The sequence below is a fragment of the Tenrec ecaudatus genome, chromosome 10 (assembly GCF_050624435.1).
Source record: "Tenrec ecaudatus isolate mTenEca1 chromosome 10, mTenEca1.hap1, whole genome shotgun sequence".
NCBI classification, from domain to species: Eukaryota; Metazoa; Chordata; class Mammalia; order Afrosoricida; family Tenrecidae; genus Tenrec; species Tenrec ecaudatus.
Window position 1 is genome coordinate 36,337,747 of NC_134539.1, and position 13,735 is coordinate 36,351,481.

Below are 13,735 nucleotides of genomic sequence, written 5' to 3' on the forward strand. Positions count from 1 at the left end.
GGAAATCTTCACAGGAGCAGAGGGCCTCAGCTCTCTCCTACAGAGCAGCTGGTGGTTTTGAACTACTGGCCTTGTGGTTAGCAGCCCCAAGTTTTACCTGACAGTGTCCTCCAAAACACCAAATCCAAACTCACTGCCATCAAGTAGATGTCGGCTCATAGCAACCTTATAGGACAGGGTCAAACTGCCCCTGTGGATTTCTGAGACTGTAACTTTACGGGAGAGGAAGGCCCTCTTTTTCCTGTGGAGCGGCTGGTGGTTTTGAACTGTTGACCTTGTAATTAGCAGCCCAATGCACAACCTCTGTGTCACCAGAGCTCCTAATTATGCTTGTATCCTTCCTTCTATTCCCAGGGCTCAGGTGGGAGACCAGACCCTCAGGGAAGCTCAACTGTAAGAGCGGCGCTGCTCTTCCCAGTCCTGAGACGAGTGAGTGTAGGCGGAGGATGATGACCAATGATCGATGTGCCGTGCAGAGGGATATGCAATGGGAAGCGGGGGAGTGGGGACCCAACTGTCATGCAGGTGCATGAGTTCAGGCTGCCCGGCCCGGAAGGACTCTCCATGGGGTGCAGGGCATGGGCGGGATTCTGGGATGGAAGGAGACAGAGGAAGGACAGGTTCCCGATCCTAAGGGCCTGCTGACGGGAAGAATTTCTCCCAGGAAACACCTCACAGGTGTGCATGAGGCTTGAGAGGTGGAGCCCCTGTTTTAAGATGAATGGTGAACCCATGGGAGGTCAGCGGCTCTGTTCCTTTAGGTAAGATGGTGTTGGCAGGGTATCCAGAGAAAAGGGGGGTAGGGAGGAACAAGCTAACAGACAAAGGGATGCTCAGGGGGAGGTGGGGATTTTCCCACTGTTGTCCTTAGGATTTGGCTTCCCCTTTCATTCATCCATCAAGCCCCTACTCAGGGCTCGAATCTGACTGGGATCTCACTGCCACTGAGCCCATTCGGACTCAGAGCGACCCTACAGGACAGGGCAGAACACCCCTGTGGGTTTCTGAGACTGTAACTCTTTATGGGAGTAGAATGCCTCCTCTTTCTCCCTTGGAGGGGCTGGGAGTTTCGAACTGCTGACTTTGAAGTTAGCAGCCCAACGTGTAACCACTCTGCCACCAGGGATCTAGAGCTCAGCCTCAGGGCCACAAAGGGCTCGACCTTCCCCTCATGATGCTCATAGTCTAGTGGTCTACCAGGAGAAGGAACGAATCTGTCTGGGAGGAAACAGAACCGGCATGCTTGTTCGACGTGAGGTTGGTGAGACTTTGCCTCACCTACTTTGGACACATAATCAGGAAGGACCAGTTCCTGGAGAAGGAGTGTCGATTGCTAAAGAGCAGTCAGTGAAAAAGAGGCAGGCCTCCCATGAGACGGACCAGCACCGTGGCTGTGACAACAGGTGGCCACATAGCAGCGGTTGTGAGGAGGGTGCCATTGCTCTGCAGGGCTGCCGAGTCAGGATTGACTGGGGTCACCTAGCAACAGCAGCTAAGCAGGTGGCCAGGGCTCTTCTCCTGTGGAGCCAGTGGCAGTTTCAAACCATTCAGCGGAACCACTGCGCCACCGGGCTTCTTTCCCTGCATTCAGCAGCGTTAAATGCACACACGACACAGGCTGTGCACGGGATTTGATGGAGGACAGACCCAGCTTCAGGCCCTGTCTCCTGTATGCAGGGACTGGATGAATGTAACCGAACTCACTGCCATCGAGTCCTTTCCAACTCATGTGACCCTCCAGGACTGGGCAGAACAGCCCCTGTAAGTGTCTGAGACAGGGATACAAAGCCGCACCTTTTCCCCAACAAAGTGGCTGGTGGTTTCAAACTGCTGACCTTACCATTACCAGGCCGACGTGTCTCCCTATGTCCCCAGCACAACTCGTCTGCAAAGTAAGCCGTGTAATTTGACCTCTACCATGAGATTGCGGTGAAGTTCAAGCAATGTACCACGTGGGGGACCCGGTACCGATGGTAACTGAGGGGAGGTGATGGTTGCACACACGAAGGTACTTACTGTTCCGGGGAGTTTATATCCTCGATTGGGTCTTTGCATGTCCGAGAGGGCTCTGCTGGGTTCCACTGTAGCTGCGGGTTTTGGCCCAGGTGATTCTTTAAAATGGCCTTCCCACCATCTGGATGGAGAATGACAATATTAGAACACATTCTATTCAGCGCACTATGAAAAATCAACCCTGAGACCAGAAGCACTAGATGGTACCCACCCACTGCTATCAATGGCTCTGGAAGGGTCCTGGAGAGAGGGGGAGTGCAATGGGGGACAAAACTCAAAGTCGCAAAAGAGATCAGGCTGACTGGTCAGACAGAGACAGCGGGAGCCCCGTGACTACACTCCCTGGTCACTTCTCAGGTCTGGAAATGAACTAGAATAATCAACCTTTTAAGATCAAAAGGGCAGCATTGTTTGCTCCGTGGTTAAGTTCTGAAGGTTAAGGAAGAAGGCGCTGCGGACACAAGAAACCCCTGGAGGAAGTGGGATCAGCAATGGTAACAGTAAGGGGGATGGCCATGGACGGGCTACAACGACACGTGTGCCCGCTGTCCACTGTGCGCTGACCACCTGCCCTGGAGTTAACGCTAACATCAGCCTGCACTTTCATGCTGCGGCTCACCGCGAGAGAGCAGAAAAGAGCCCACCACCCTGTCCGTGCCCCCACCGTGGTCCCTACAGGAAGCTCTGGGGCCAGGCGTTGAGCAGCCACTCCTACTGGGGGCGAAAGGCTGGGGTGGGGTCGGGTGGGCTGGAGGGAGGCAAGTCTAGCAATACAGGCATGAGCTGATCTGGCACTCAGGCTTCTTTTCAGAGCTCTGGTGGAGTAGTGGTTATGAGTTGGGCTGCTGACTGGAAGGCCAGCAGTTCGAAACCACCAGCCAGCTGGGAGGGAGAAAGACAAGGCTGTCTATTTCTGTGACGAGTTGCTGTCTCAGAAACCCACAGGGGAAGTTCTTCCCTATCCTACAGGGTTGCTATGAGTCAGCATCGACTCAGTGGCAGTGAGTGTGGTTAGGTTTTAGAGAGGCTGGTGACAACATGCAAGCAATGTAGGTGTATATGAGATGAGATGAGATGCACAAGGGTCCCTTCCCAGCCAGAAGGGACTGTTCACCCAGATGAGTACTGGGAACAGCTGAGTGCGTCTACTGCTGCCGGGGCGCTGTGCCCTTTGAGAGAATGACGTACCTGGGGCTTTAACAAGTTGGTGGACTGGTTCCCTGATCTTTGGAAGTCCCTTCATTAAGAGATCAATGAACAACAGCAACTCCAAGAGAGGAAGCTTGAGGGACAATGAGCTCATGCTGATTTGGAAGGAGCAATTTTGAAAGTGAGGGTGGGGAGAGTTGCCTAACTTAAGGATGCACACAACCAAGGGCACTGAGTTGTACATGTAGGGATGGCTGGCCCTGTGTGTACTTTGCTGTGTACGTACTCAATAGCAACGAAAAAGGCACAGACACACAAGCCTTTTCCCCAAGCCAGATCCTGTGCTGTCCAGTTGATGCTAACGGAGGGCAGGATACCAATGGAGGGCAAGCCTGTAAAACTCTAAACTCACTGTCACCACTTGATCCCAACTCATAACGCGACCCTAGAGGACAGGGCAGAACAGCCCTTGTGGGTTTCGGAGATTGTAACTCTTTGTGGGAATAGAAAGCTTCATTCTTCTCCTGAGGAGCAGGCTGGTGGTTTGGAACTGCTGACCTTGCCATTAGCAGCCCAACATATCACCCGGTATGCCACCAGGGCTCCTTAGCAACTCGATAATCACTCTAATCGAGTTAATGCTGACTCATAGTGACCCTCTAGGACAGGGTAGAACTTCCCTGGTGGATTTTCTAGACTGTAACTCTTGATGGGAGTACAGTGACAGGCTTTCGAACAAGGAGGAGCAGGTGGTTTTGAACTACTGACTTAGCAGTTAGCAGCCCAACTCGTAACCACTATGCCACCAGGGCTCCTTTAGCAAAGTTGCTCCTTCAGGTGCCCAATGCTCTATAGCATGATGGGAGCATCTTGGTCCTGTAGAGTGGCTGGTAGGTTCAAACCACCCAGTGACCTTCCAGTTAGCTGTGCCACAAGGACACTTCATGTGCACACACACACACACACACACACACACATTTGTGTGCCTCACAAGGCTAGACTGCACCTTGCCCGTTCACCTGGAGATCTTGCAAACAGACACTCCGCACTATTGTAGCTGTATGTGGTGCTCTGCTGGATCGTGTCAGATTGAAACCCTCGCCCAATGGTGAGCACTGATATGAATCCCAGTTCCTTCCCCTGCAAACGATGCCTGGCTGACCACCAGTGGGTCAGCAAGTCAAGAGGTTTAGGTTGACATTTGGAGAGGGCTAGACTGACTTCCAGGAGCTCTGGTGGCATAGTGGGTGATGCACTGGGCTGCCAACATCAAGGTTGGTGGTTGGAAACCACCAGCTGCTCCGTGGGTGAGAGATGAGGCTTTCTACTCCTGTAGAGTTTCCGTCTCAGAGACAGCAGCACAGGGCAGTTCTCCTCCGTGCTTTCACATTGCTCTGAGTCCCAGTGGAATTGGTGGCCTTGAGAGACCGGCTCCCACATGTGTGGGGAATGGTCTCATGGCGTGCCCTCTCATTAGCACCAGATATCTGGACATGGGTGCTAAATGCCGGGCCAACATGGCTGTGCATCTTGATGTCCCTTGCCCAGGGGGCTGGCAAGACAAAGCCCATTCTTGTCATGCACACGGATAGGGCAGGTCTGAACTCCGAAACAGAGGGAAAGCAGGCACTTTATGACCCACCCAGTGCCGCTGAGTCAATTCTGACTCATAGTGATCCTACACAGGGTTTCTGAGGCTGTATATCTTTACAGGCGCAGATAGCCTCATCTTTCTCCCAAGGAGCAGCAGGTGGGTTTGAACCGGTGACCTTACAGTCAGTAGTCTAATGCTTACCGGACCAACAGTCCCTGCCACCAAACCAAACAAACCAAGCGCCCTGCCATCGCACAGTTTTCAACTCACAGCGACCCCACGGGACAGAGCGGAACTGCCCTTGTGGGTTTCCCAGATGGCAACTCTTTACAGGGAGCCTCAGCTTTCTGCCCCGGAGCAGCTGCTGGTTTGGACCTCTGACCTTGCAGTTAGCAGCCCAACGTGGAGCCATTATGCTGCGAGGGCCCCTTCATGGGCGCCATCAGCATCCTTAAGAAGACACGGGGCTCACAGGGGGATGGACAATGTGCCCTCTCTCCGCTCCCCCTTCCAGGAACGCTGTGCACACAGTACACATTGGGGAACGGAGCCCCAGGGGCAGGGAGGCTGCAGCCTAAGTCCTGATGGTGGGGTCAAAGACAGGAGTTCTTTGTGTGACCTCACACCAGCCCCCCACCCCAGCCTCAGTTTCTTCATCTGTAAGGTGGAAGGCGGCTGGCAGGTGTTTGCCCCGCACCCAGCATGACTCCCGCCCGCCACCTCTCACCTGTGCTCTCCGTGAAGTTCCCCGGCGTCAGGATGTCGTTGAGCTCCTGGTAGTGGTTTTGTTTAATGTACGTTGTCTTTTCCGGCGTGTCCTGCAGCTGCATGGTGACCTCTTCTAGGTCTTTATCCAGCTGGAAGACAGAGGCCACCAGTGAGTCAGGGTCCAGAGCCATGAGGCAGCCCCAAGTTGCGCTGTCTGCCGGAGCCCTCTCCTCAGGACTGCCGCGGGAGAGAGACCAAACGTGGGTTTTCCTCCAGCCACTTATTTGGGGGCCTCTTTGTCACGGCGACGTGGTCAGGATCCAAACCACCGCAGACCCCTTTTGTTCCTTTCTGGCCTTGACCATTGCGCCAGAATCCTTTAAACTCATGACCAGCACACCCTGGGTCCAGTCATAGTCCCCGAGCCCAAGAAGCAGAGATGGGGAAGGCCGCTTGGCTCCCTCTCTTGGACACAGAGAGCCCAGATGGGTCAGGCACACAGGAGGCTGATGATTTATTTCTCTGTTAAGAGCCCCCGGGGAATAAAACCCAAACCAAACTCACTGCCATTGTGTTGACTGACTCAAAGTGACGCTGAGGGACAGGGCAGAACCACCCTGTGAGTCTCTGAGACACTAACTATTCACGGGAGTAGAAAGCCTCATCTCTCTTCAGTGGCTGGTGGGTTTGAACTGCTGACCTTGTGGTTAGCAGGCCCCGTGTGTAACCACGACATCACCAGGGCCCCTTCAGGGAGCAGGGTTCCCGCAGCAAAATCCCCTCCTGCAGACTTTCTAGTCACGCCTTCTCCCTTGTTTTGCATTATGCAGATGTGGTGGTTACTGGGCCCCGTTTGGAACATGAAAGCATGTGTGGAGGGAGAGGGGGAAGTTGAGAGGTTGAGAGAAAGCTGTCCACTGGGAGATCTGAAGTCTCCAAGCAGGCCTGCTTCCTGAGGACTCCTGAACGGAGGCATTGCTGATTGGGGAGCACCCAGGCCAGGTGTCCGGTGAACTCTTCTCAGGTCCCCCAGACTGTCTCCAGATGGGGTGACCCCTGGTCCTGCAACAGCAGAAGTCCCAAGGGGGACGTGGGCAGAGCGGCTGGGCCCGCGTCCCAGGGAGGCCTGTGGGAGAGGGTCTGTGGGGGTACCTCTGTGATCTTCATCCGGAGCCGGTGGTTTTCTGACTGCAGGCCCTCCAGGCGGGAGGTGCTGGCTTGGTTCACGCTGGTGACAGACGTGGAGGTTTTGGAATCTTCTTTCTTCTGGTTCTGCGTGAACTGGAACCGCCTGTTCTGAGTTGCCGCGTCTGGGTTTGTTCTCAGCGTGATGAGCTGGAGGGACAGAGGTGGAGTTGGCAGGAGAAGGCCGGGCCCCTCCTCCCACCAACAGACCCTGGGCCATCTGCATCTCAGCCAGCCTGCAGACACCACGCAGGGGCCCCTGAGGTCAGGCCTGAGGGGTGTGAAGACCTTGGGGTGCAGACCAGGGAAGGCCTCTGCTGGCCAGAACCCATGGTGGGTATTGAGCACAGGGTGGGGAACTAGTTCTGCCGCAGACACCAACTGCAAGCCAAACTCACCACCAGGGAGGTGGGTTGACTCACAGTGCCCGCCCCCTGGAGGCAGAGGAGAAGGGCCCTGTGGGTTCCCAAGGCCTAACTCTTTTTTTAAATCGTTTTATTAGGGGCTCATAAAACTCCTATCACATCCATACATACATCAATTGTGTAAAGCACATTTGTACATTCATTATCCTTATCATTCTCAAAACATTTGCTCTCTACCCAAGCCCCTGGCATCAACTCAATTTTCCCCTCCCTCCCCGCTCCCTCATGAACTCATGATAATTTATAAATTATTATTTTGTCATATCTTGCACTGTCCGATGTCTCCTTTCACCCACTTTCTGTTGCCCGTCCCCCAGGGAAAAGGTCGCATGTAGATCCTTATAATTGGTTCCCCCCCTCCAGCCTACCCTCCCTCCACTCTCCTGGTATCGCCACTCACACCACACCATGGTCCTGAAGGGATCATCCGCCCTGGATTCCCTGTGTTACCAGTTCCTATCCGTACCAGTGTACATCCTCTTGTCTAGCCAAATTTGTAAGGTAGAATTGGGATCATGATAGTGGGGAGAGTGGACGGGTGGGAGTGGGAAGGAAACATTTAGGATCTAGAGGAAAGTTGTATGTTTCATCATTGCTACATCGCACCCTGACTGGCTCGTCTCCTCCCTGAAACCCTTCTGTAAGGGAATGTCCAGTGGCCTACAAATGGGCTTTGGGTCTCTACTCTGCATCCCCCACCCCATTCACAATGATATGTTTTGTTCTGATGATGCCTGATACATGATCCCTTCAACACTTCGTGATCATACAGGCTGGTGTGCTTCTTCCATGTGGACTTTGTTGCTTCTAAGCTAGATGGCCGCTTGTTTATCTTCAAGCCTTTAAGACCCCAGATGCTATATCTCTTGATAGCCAGGCACCATCAGCTTTCTTCATCATATTTGCTTATGCACCCATTTGTCTTCAGCGATCGTATCAGGGAGGTGAACACACAATGATATGATCTTTTGTTCTTTGATGCCTGATAACTGATCCCAAGGCCTAACTCTTTGTGGGAGTAGAAAGCCTCATCCTTCTCCTGCAGAGTGGCTCGTGGTTTTGAACTGCTCAACTGGAGATGAGCAGCCCAATGGGTAGCCACTATGCCACCAGGGCTCCCTGTCACAGACACAGGCTTCCGAACTAAGAAAAAGGTCACTTGACCCAGATCTTACCTATTTATTTAAGAAACATGTCTGGGTTCAAGACAGGTTCTGGGTTTAGCATCGGAGAGAGGGACTGAGTGAGCTGTGGTCCCTGCCCACAAGGACACCAAGGCTTGGGAGGGGGTGGGATGAAGGGAGGACTCCGAATTTCAGCAGGCTGGAGGGGCCCAGTGCAGGGTGCCCAAGCCAGGTGCTGTGAGGGTAAGGAGGGTCAGAAGGATGGGGAGACTGAAGGTAGGGAAGGGGAACCACAAGGGGAAGAGGGGTGGCCCTGAGGACAGTGTGGAGGAGGGAGGTTGGCTGGTGATCCTGGAGGATGGGGTGCAATGGGAGCCCCTGAGATGCCAGTGTGGGGGAGGGATATGCTGGGGCTGGGCACAGCCAGATGGAGAGTGCTCAGAGGGGATTCAGGGAAGTGGTGGCCTGGAGCCTGGGCAGGGAGACAAGGATAAGGGGAGACGGGTGCACTAATGGGGCCAATCGGGGGCCAGGAGGAGGGAGGTGCATGGCCAGCCTACGAGGCGCTGATGACCCTTCCTGGCCTCGTCTCCTAGACAGACCCTTGCCCACGAGGCCCCACAACACTTTCCGGACTCTTCCAGCTCCCTGCTCCTTCCTTCATGACGCTGTCTCCTTTCCCAGCTTGATTTTGGGTTACTCGTAGATGTGCAGACACCCAGGAGAGATGGCGCACAGACCGGCTTCCCCGGCCGCCCTGACGGAAGGCCCGTGGTCCTGGGGTGCTCACGTTGGTGCAGTAAGGCCACCCTCACTTGGTTTGTATCAGGGTTTCCTTCCTTCCTGGGCTGCGCCCAGGTGAGGCTTCTCTCCACACGGACCGGCAGGGGCCGGCCAAGAGACCGCAGCCTCTGGCTCTGCTGTCCCTGCCTGGGGGGACGAAGTCGGAAAAATATTTTATGTGGCCCTTGCGATGCACAAAAAATGAAAATGGCAGTTAAAAAAGGGTCATTCTCGACTCATCAATACTATTGCCGGGGCGCTAGCCTGAGGGGCTAGTTGGAAATAAGGAACGGTGTGTTCAAACAAAAGAAACCCAAATTCCGTGGCATCGAGCGGATGCCAACTCGCTGCGAGCCCACAGGGCAAGGCAGAACCAGCCTGGTGGGTTTCAGGGTCGGCACCTCTTTATGGGAGGAGAAAGCCTGCTTTCTCTCGTGGAGGGGCTGGTGGTTTTGAACTGCCGACCTTGCAGTTATCAGCCCAACGTGCAACCTCTCTGTCACCAGGCTCCTACAGATGATGTGTTATGTACACAGGAAAATAAAAGTTCGCTGGTAACGTCTACAGCCTCGGGAACAGCTGTACTCGGGAGGGACGGAGGTCCCGGAAAAGAGGCGCCACTTCAGTAGCGGCTGTGAGTGTAGGGGAGAGAGAGAACCAAGGGGCGGAGCCCCAGACATGTGCCCCTCGCCATAGTATGAGCCTAACACCCACACCTGCTAGCCGGTCAGAAACAGGAAGTGGGAAAACAAGACCGGAGGAAGGTACAGGAGCATCTATTTAACTGCGATTCATTCAAGGGGGTGGATGGAACGATGTAAGTCCATCAACGTTTATGGGGGGAGGGGAAGCCTGGTTTCTATTTTCCTGCATGTCCCAGACTTCCCATAAAACGACCTGCCGTCAGGATGAGACGCAGAGAAGAGCGTCGAGACGTCGGAGGACGCGCTGCGTGCGGCCTGCTCCGGGGGCTCGGTGGGTACCTTGGGCACAAACACCAGGCAGAGGGTGATGGTGCTGCAGAAGATGATGACCAGGGCCACGATGCAGAACTGCACGTTGGGCTGGTCCCGGGTGAGGAAGGAGACGGCGGCCCCGATGATGCACATGATGCCCACATTGTAGACGCTCATCCCGATGTACTTGCTGTCGTTGAGTGCGGGGATGCTGACGTTGCGTGTCTCCCAAGCTAAGAAACAACCGAACAACTGAAACAGGGAACAGAGAGGGGAGACAGTCATTACCCAGTGGCCACGCGCACACACGCTCCCTGCTTTGAGCGGCTGTTCCACGCAGGGGTGCTCTAACCCCTGGTTCTCCCCACACCCGCAGGAGGCCACAGTGGAGGGGATGGCACTGCAGACATGACTGAGACCACCTGCCCTCACTGGCCCAGCGGGGAGAGAGGGGCTGGTCTGAGGCTGAACAATAGGGTGGCAGAAACAGGCTATGGCTACAAGGAAGGCTCAGAGGCACAGTGTAGAGGGAGCTGCTTTCAGATTAGGACAGGGAAGAACTTTCCAAGAAGGCAAATCATCTGTGTGGGTTGACTGCTGTTGGTAGGTACCCCTGAACTGAGCCCCTCTCACAGGGGTCCTGTGCACGACACCCCACCCAGTTCTCTGCCACCGCCGCCACCATGCTACTTGGGAGCCCCCTGCTGTAGTCACGGTGCTGGTCTATCTCGTTAGAGGTGTGTGTGTGTGTGTGTGTGTGTGTGTGTGCGCGCGCACACGCGCACTGACTCACTGCTCCACCAAGCACGAGGTCCTTCTCCGGACACTGGTTTCTCCTGATAACATGGCCCAAGTAGGCGAGGCACTGAGTTGTGGTCCTCCAAAGATAAGCCCACACCCTCTTCTTTCTTTCTTTCTTTCTTTCTTTCTTTCTTTCTTTCTTTCTTTCTTTCTTTCTTTCTTTCTTTCTTTCTTTCTTTCTTTCTATCTATCTATCATCTATCTATCTATCTATCTATCTATCTATCTATCTATCTATCTATCTATCTATCTATCTATCTATCTATCGCCTCGGTGAACATAACCTTGTGTGGAAAGAACCTTCGCTGAATGTCACCACATGAACGATGTCAGGGTAAGATGGTCTTTATCGTCGGGTTGGGCCCTCAAGCTGGTTTCCGGCGGCCTGGGAGGAGAGGACACAGATCCAGAGAAGCCGTGTGAAGACAGGGGTGGGCTGGTGTGGCCACACATCAAGGAACCCCTGGCACTCCTGGATGCTGGAGGGAGCCAGGAAGGATGCTGTCTGGAGATCTCAGAGGGATGTGTTCCTGTGGACACACTTTGGGTTTTGGGGCTTCTGGATTTAGGACTGTGAGGTGATGCGTTTCTGTGGTTTTCAGCCGCCGGCTTGTGGAAAAGAAGATCTCATTTAGGGATTGGTTCAGGGGGTTTTGTGGGAGGTGAGCACCCTCTCTGTGGAATGGAAGTAGTTAGTGGATGAGCCCTTGTTGGGATGCTGGAGTTGGCAGTTGGGGGGACGGGGGGGCTTAAGCAGCCCTGAGCTGAGCTTCTGTGGCTCCAGCAGAGAAGCCTCGGTGCCTGGCGGGGGCTACGCACGCCTCGTGTGCAGGACAAACAGCAGTGTGCGCTTGCACCGTCAAACACAACTTTTATCGACGTGATCTACGCAAGGTTTCAGCTTCCCTGGAAGAGATGCAGTCATCTCCAGCCATGTGTGGAAGTAGGAGGCCGGGGAAGATAATGAATAATCAAAACATTGCAGAAAGGATGCCAATATGATTCACCGCAATCTAATTTCACGGACGCTCAGAACCAAGGAACACCGAGGTATCTTGGAGAACGTGAAGAGTCACTCTCTGGGGATTCAGCAAGGCCTGGGGCCCCCGGAACCAGTCACGGACACGGCACACTGCCGGGGAGAGGAAGCGCATGTCTTTCCAGGGTGCCTGTGCTCATGCGTGGACGCTGCTGTTACACAGACCCCTCTCTACCTGGAATTGAGGTCAGCCTTCCCACAACCTTCCTGAGAGCATGGTTTTGCCCCAGGCCTGCCCACTTGTTCTGTGTTTCTGGGGACCCAATCCCCGAGGCTGTCCTTCTCTGAGTCCCAAACCATAGCCCAGTCCCGAGGAACACCTCCTGTGGAGCTCTCTTGGGGTCCTGATGGCTGCCCTCTCAGGGAGCCCGCTCTTCCCTAGAGCCTTCAGAGAGCCGGCTCGAAAGCCTTCTGGGAGGATCAACTGAGGACAGCCTTTACCTAAGGTCCCCTCACACGTACTCTTCTGGGGGGGAGGGGACTCCTCAAACACTATGGGATCCAGCAGCAGGTGAGGCTGGATTTTACCACCACAAGACGTCCCGGTTGGTGAGACTGCATCTTGGCATCACAAGACGTCCCGGTTGGTAAGACTGCATCTTGGCATCACAAGACGTCCCGGTTGGTGAGACTGCATCTTGGCATCACAAGACATCCTGGTTGGTGTGCCTTGGGTGCAGAGCTCACTCCTGGCCTCTGGGCGGAGGCTACAGAGGCAGCTGGTGGATTCATTTCCCTAAGGGCAGACCTGAAGAGGCTTCAGAGGCAAACTTCCTGTCACTGGAGGTGGGGACTTAAGTAGAAGTATCTTTTGTCCAGGATTCAGGAGAGAAGATTCAAGAAGCAACCAGGGGTTGACCTTCCATGACCTTCCTAACTGAAATTCCACAGTGGGGCTTGACCTGCCAGCTTTGGTTTTAACCGGTGGGGAGAGAGGGGCAATGAGTCCTGAAAGAACTCAATATCTTCCACCTGGGAGGTCCAGCCAAAGAACCTCAAGTGAAGCCTCCTCCCCACACCCCCAGGTTGCTATGAGGGCTTGGGTGCCGCTAGGACGCCAGCCAGGTTTCAGCGGAGCTTCCAGAGAGACCTGGGGGTGTTCCGAGCAAGGAAGACCTTCTGGCCTGATTCACAACAGAGTCAGTGGTCTGATATACAACGGGTCCTGGGAAGGTGCGGGGCTGGGCAGCATGGTGGCCCTTGCTCGCGGGCCGTCATGACCAGGCAGGCCTTGACTGGACTGGAAGGCAGGTAGTGGCAGGAGAGTGCACCGAGTGCTGGGCGAGGTGACCGGACGTTACCAGAAGCCTTTGGCAAACCGTCTACCTTGTTGGAAGCTCACTTTCCTTCTTTGTAAAACACGGGCGACTCCACTGCCCCTGGGAGCGGTGTGGCGGCAGCTGAGGGGCACTCACAGGTTGGGGGTTACTCTCTGGAGGGCAGCTAGACTCTGCCTCAGTGGGCTCCTCGGTGAAGAGGGGACTGACGGTGTCTGTTGCCTGGCGCTGTGGGATTGAGAGAGCCCGGGCACCGGGCCTGGCACGGGAGCTCTGTTTACTGGAATACTGACGCCGGCCTCGTGGGCAGAGAGCCCCGTCCCTCACTGCCTCTCACATGCACCTACCATGAGCAGCCCCTTGTAGGCATAGACGATGCCAAGCCAGATGGTCATGTGGGTGTTCTCACAGTGTTCCAGGAGAGGGCGGATGGAGATGTCCCGGCCTGCTGGGTCCGGCTGTGCACAGAGAAAAAGAACCCTTAGCCACCACACCGGGCGCCTTTCTGCTGCAGGTCCCTCTCAAAGGGAGGGCAGTTCCCTCTCCCAGGAGCCTTAGTCAACCCCGCCACCCCAGGCCCTGGGCGTGGGGCTCGGGCCTCTGCAGCGTTGACCGTCTTCTGCTTGCTGATTCCCTCTCAGCCCCGCGTTCTAGTTTTCTAGGTCATTGTTGTCCCTCCAC

General features: G+C 54.8%; 1 protein-coding gene across 1 annotated transcript in view; it reads right to left on the reverse strand.

Annotated features, from left to right (window-relative positions):
* GABBR2 (gamma-aminobutyric acid type B receptor subunit 2) overlaps nucleotides 1-13,735 on the reverse strand; it is a 408,186-nt gene that overhangs the window by 4,111 nt on the left and 390,340 nt on the right. The window contains exons 14-18 of the mRNA XM_075558989.1: nucleotides 13,402-13,512; nucleotides 9,965-10,189; nucleotides 6,617-6,799; nucleotides 5,484-5,613; nucleotides 2,017-2,134 (exon numbers count right to left, since the gene is read on the reverse strand). Coding sequence (XP_075415104.1) covers nucleotides 2,017-2,134; nucleotides 5,484-5,613; nucleotides 6,617-6,799; nucleotides 9,965-10,189; nucleotides 13,402-13,512 — 767 coding nt within the window. The remainder of the gene's footprint in view (nucleotides 1-2,016; nucleotides 2,135-5,483; nucleotides 5,614-6,616; nucleotides 6,800-9,964; nucleotides 10,190-13,401; nucleotides 13,513-13,735) is intronic.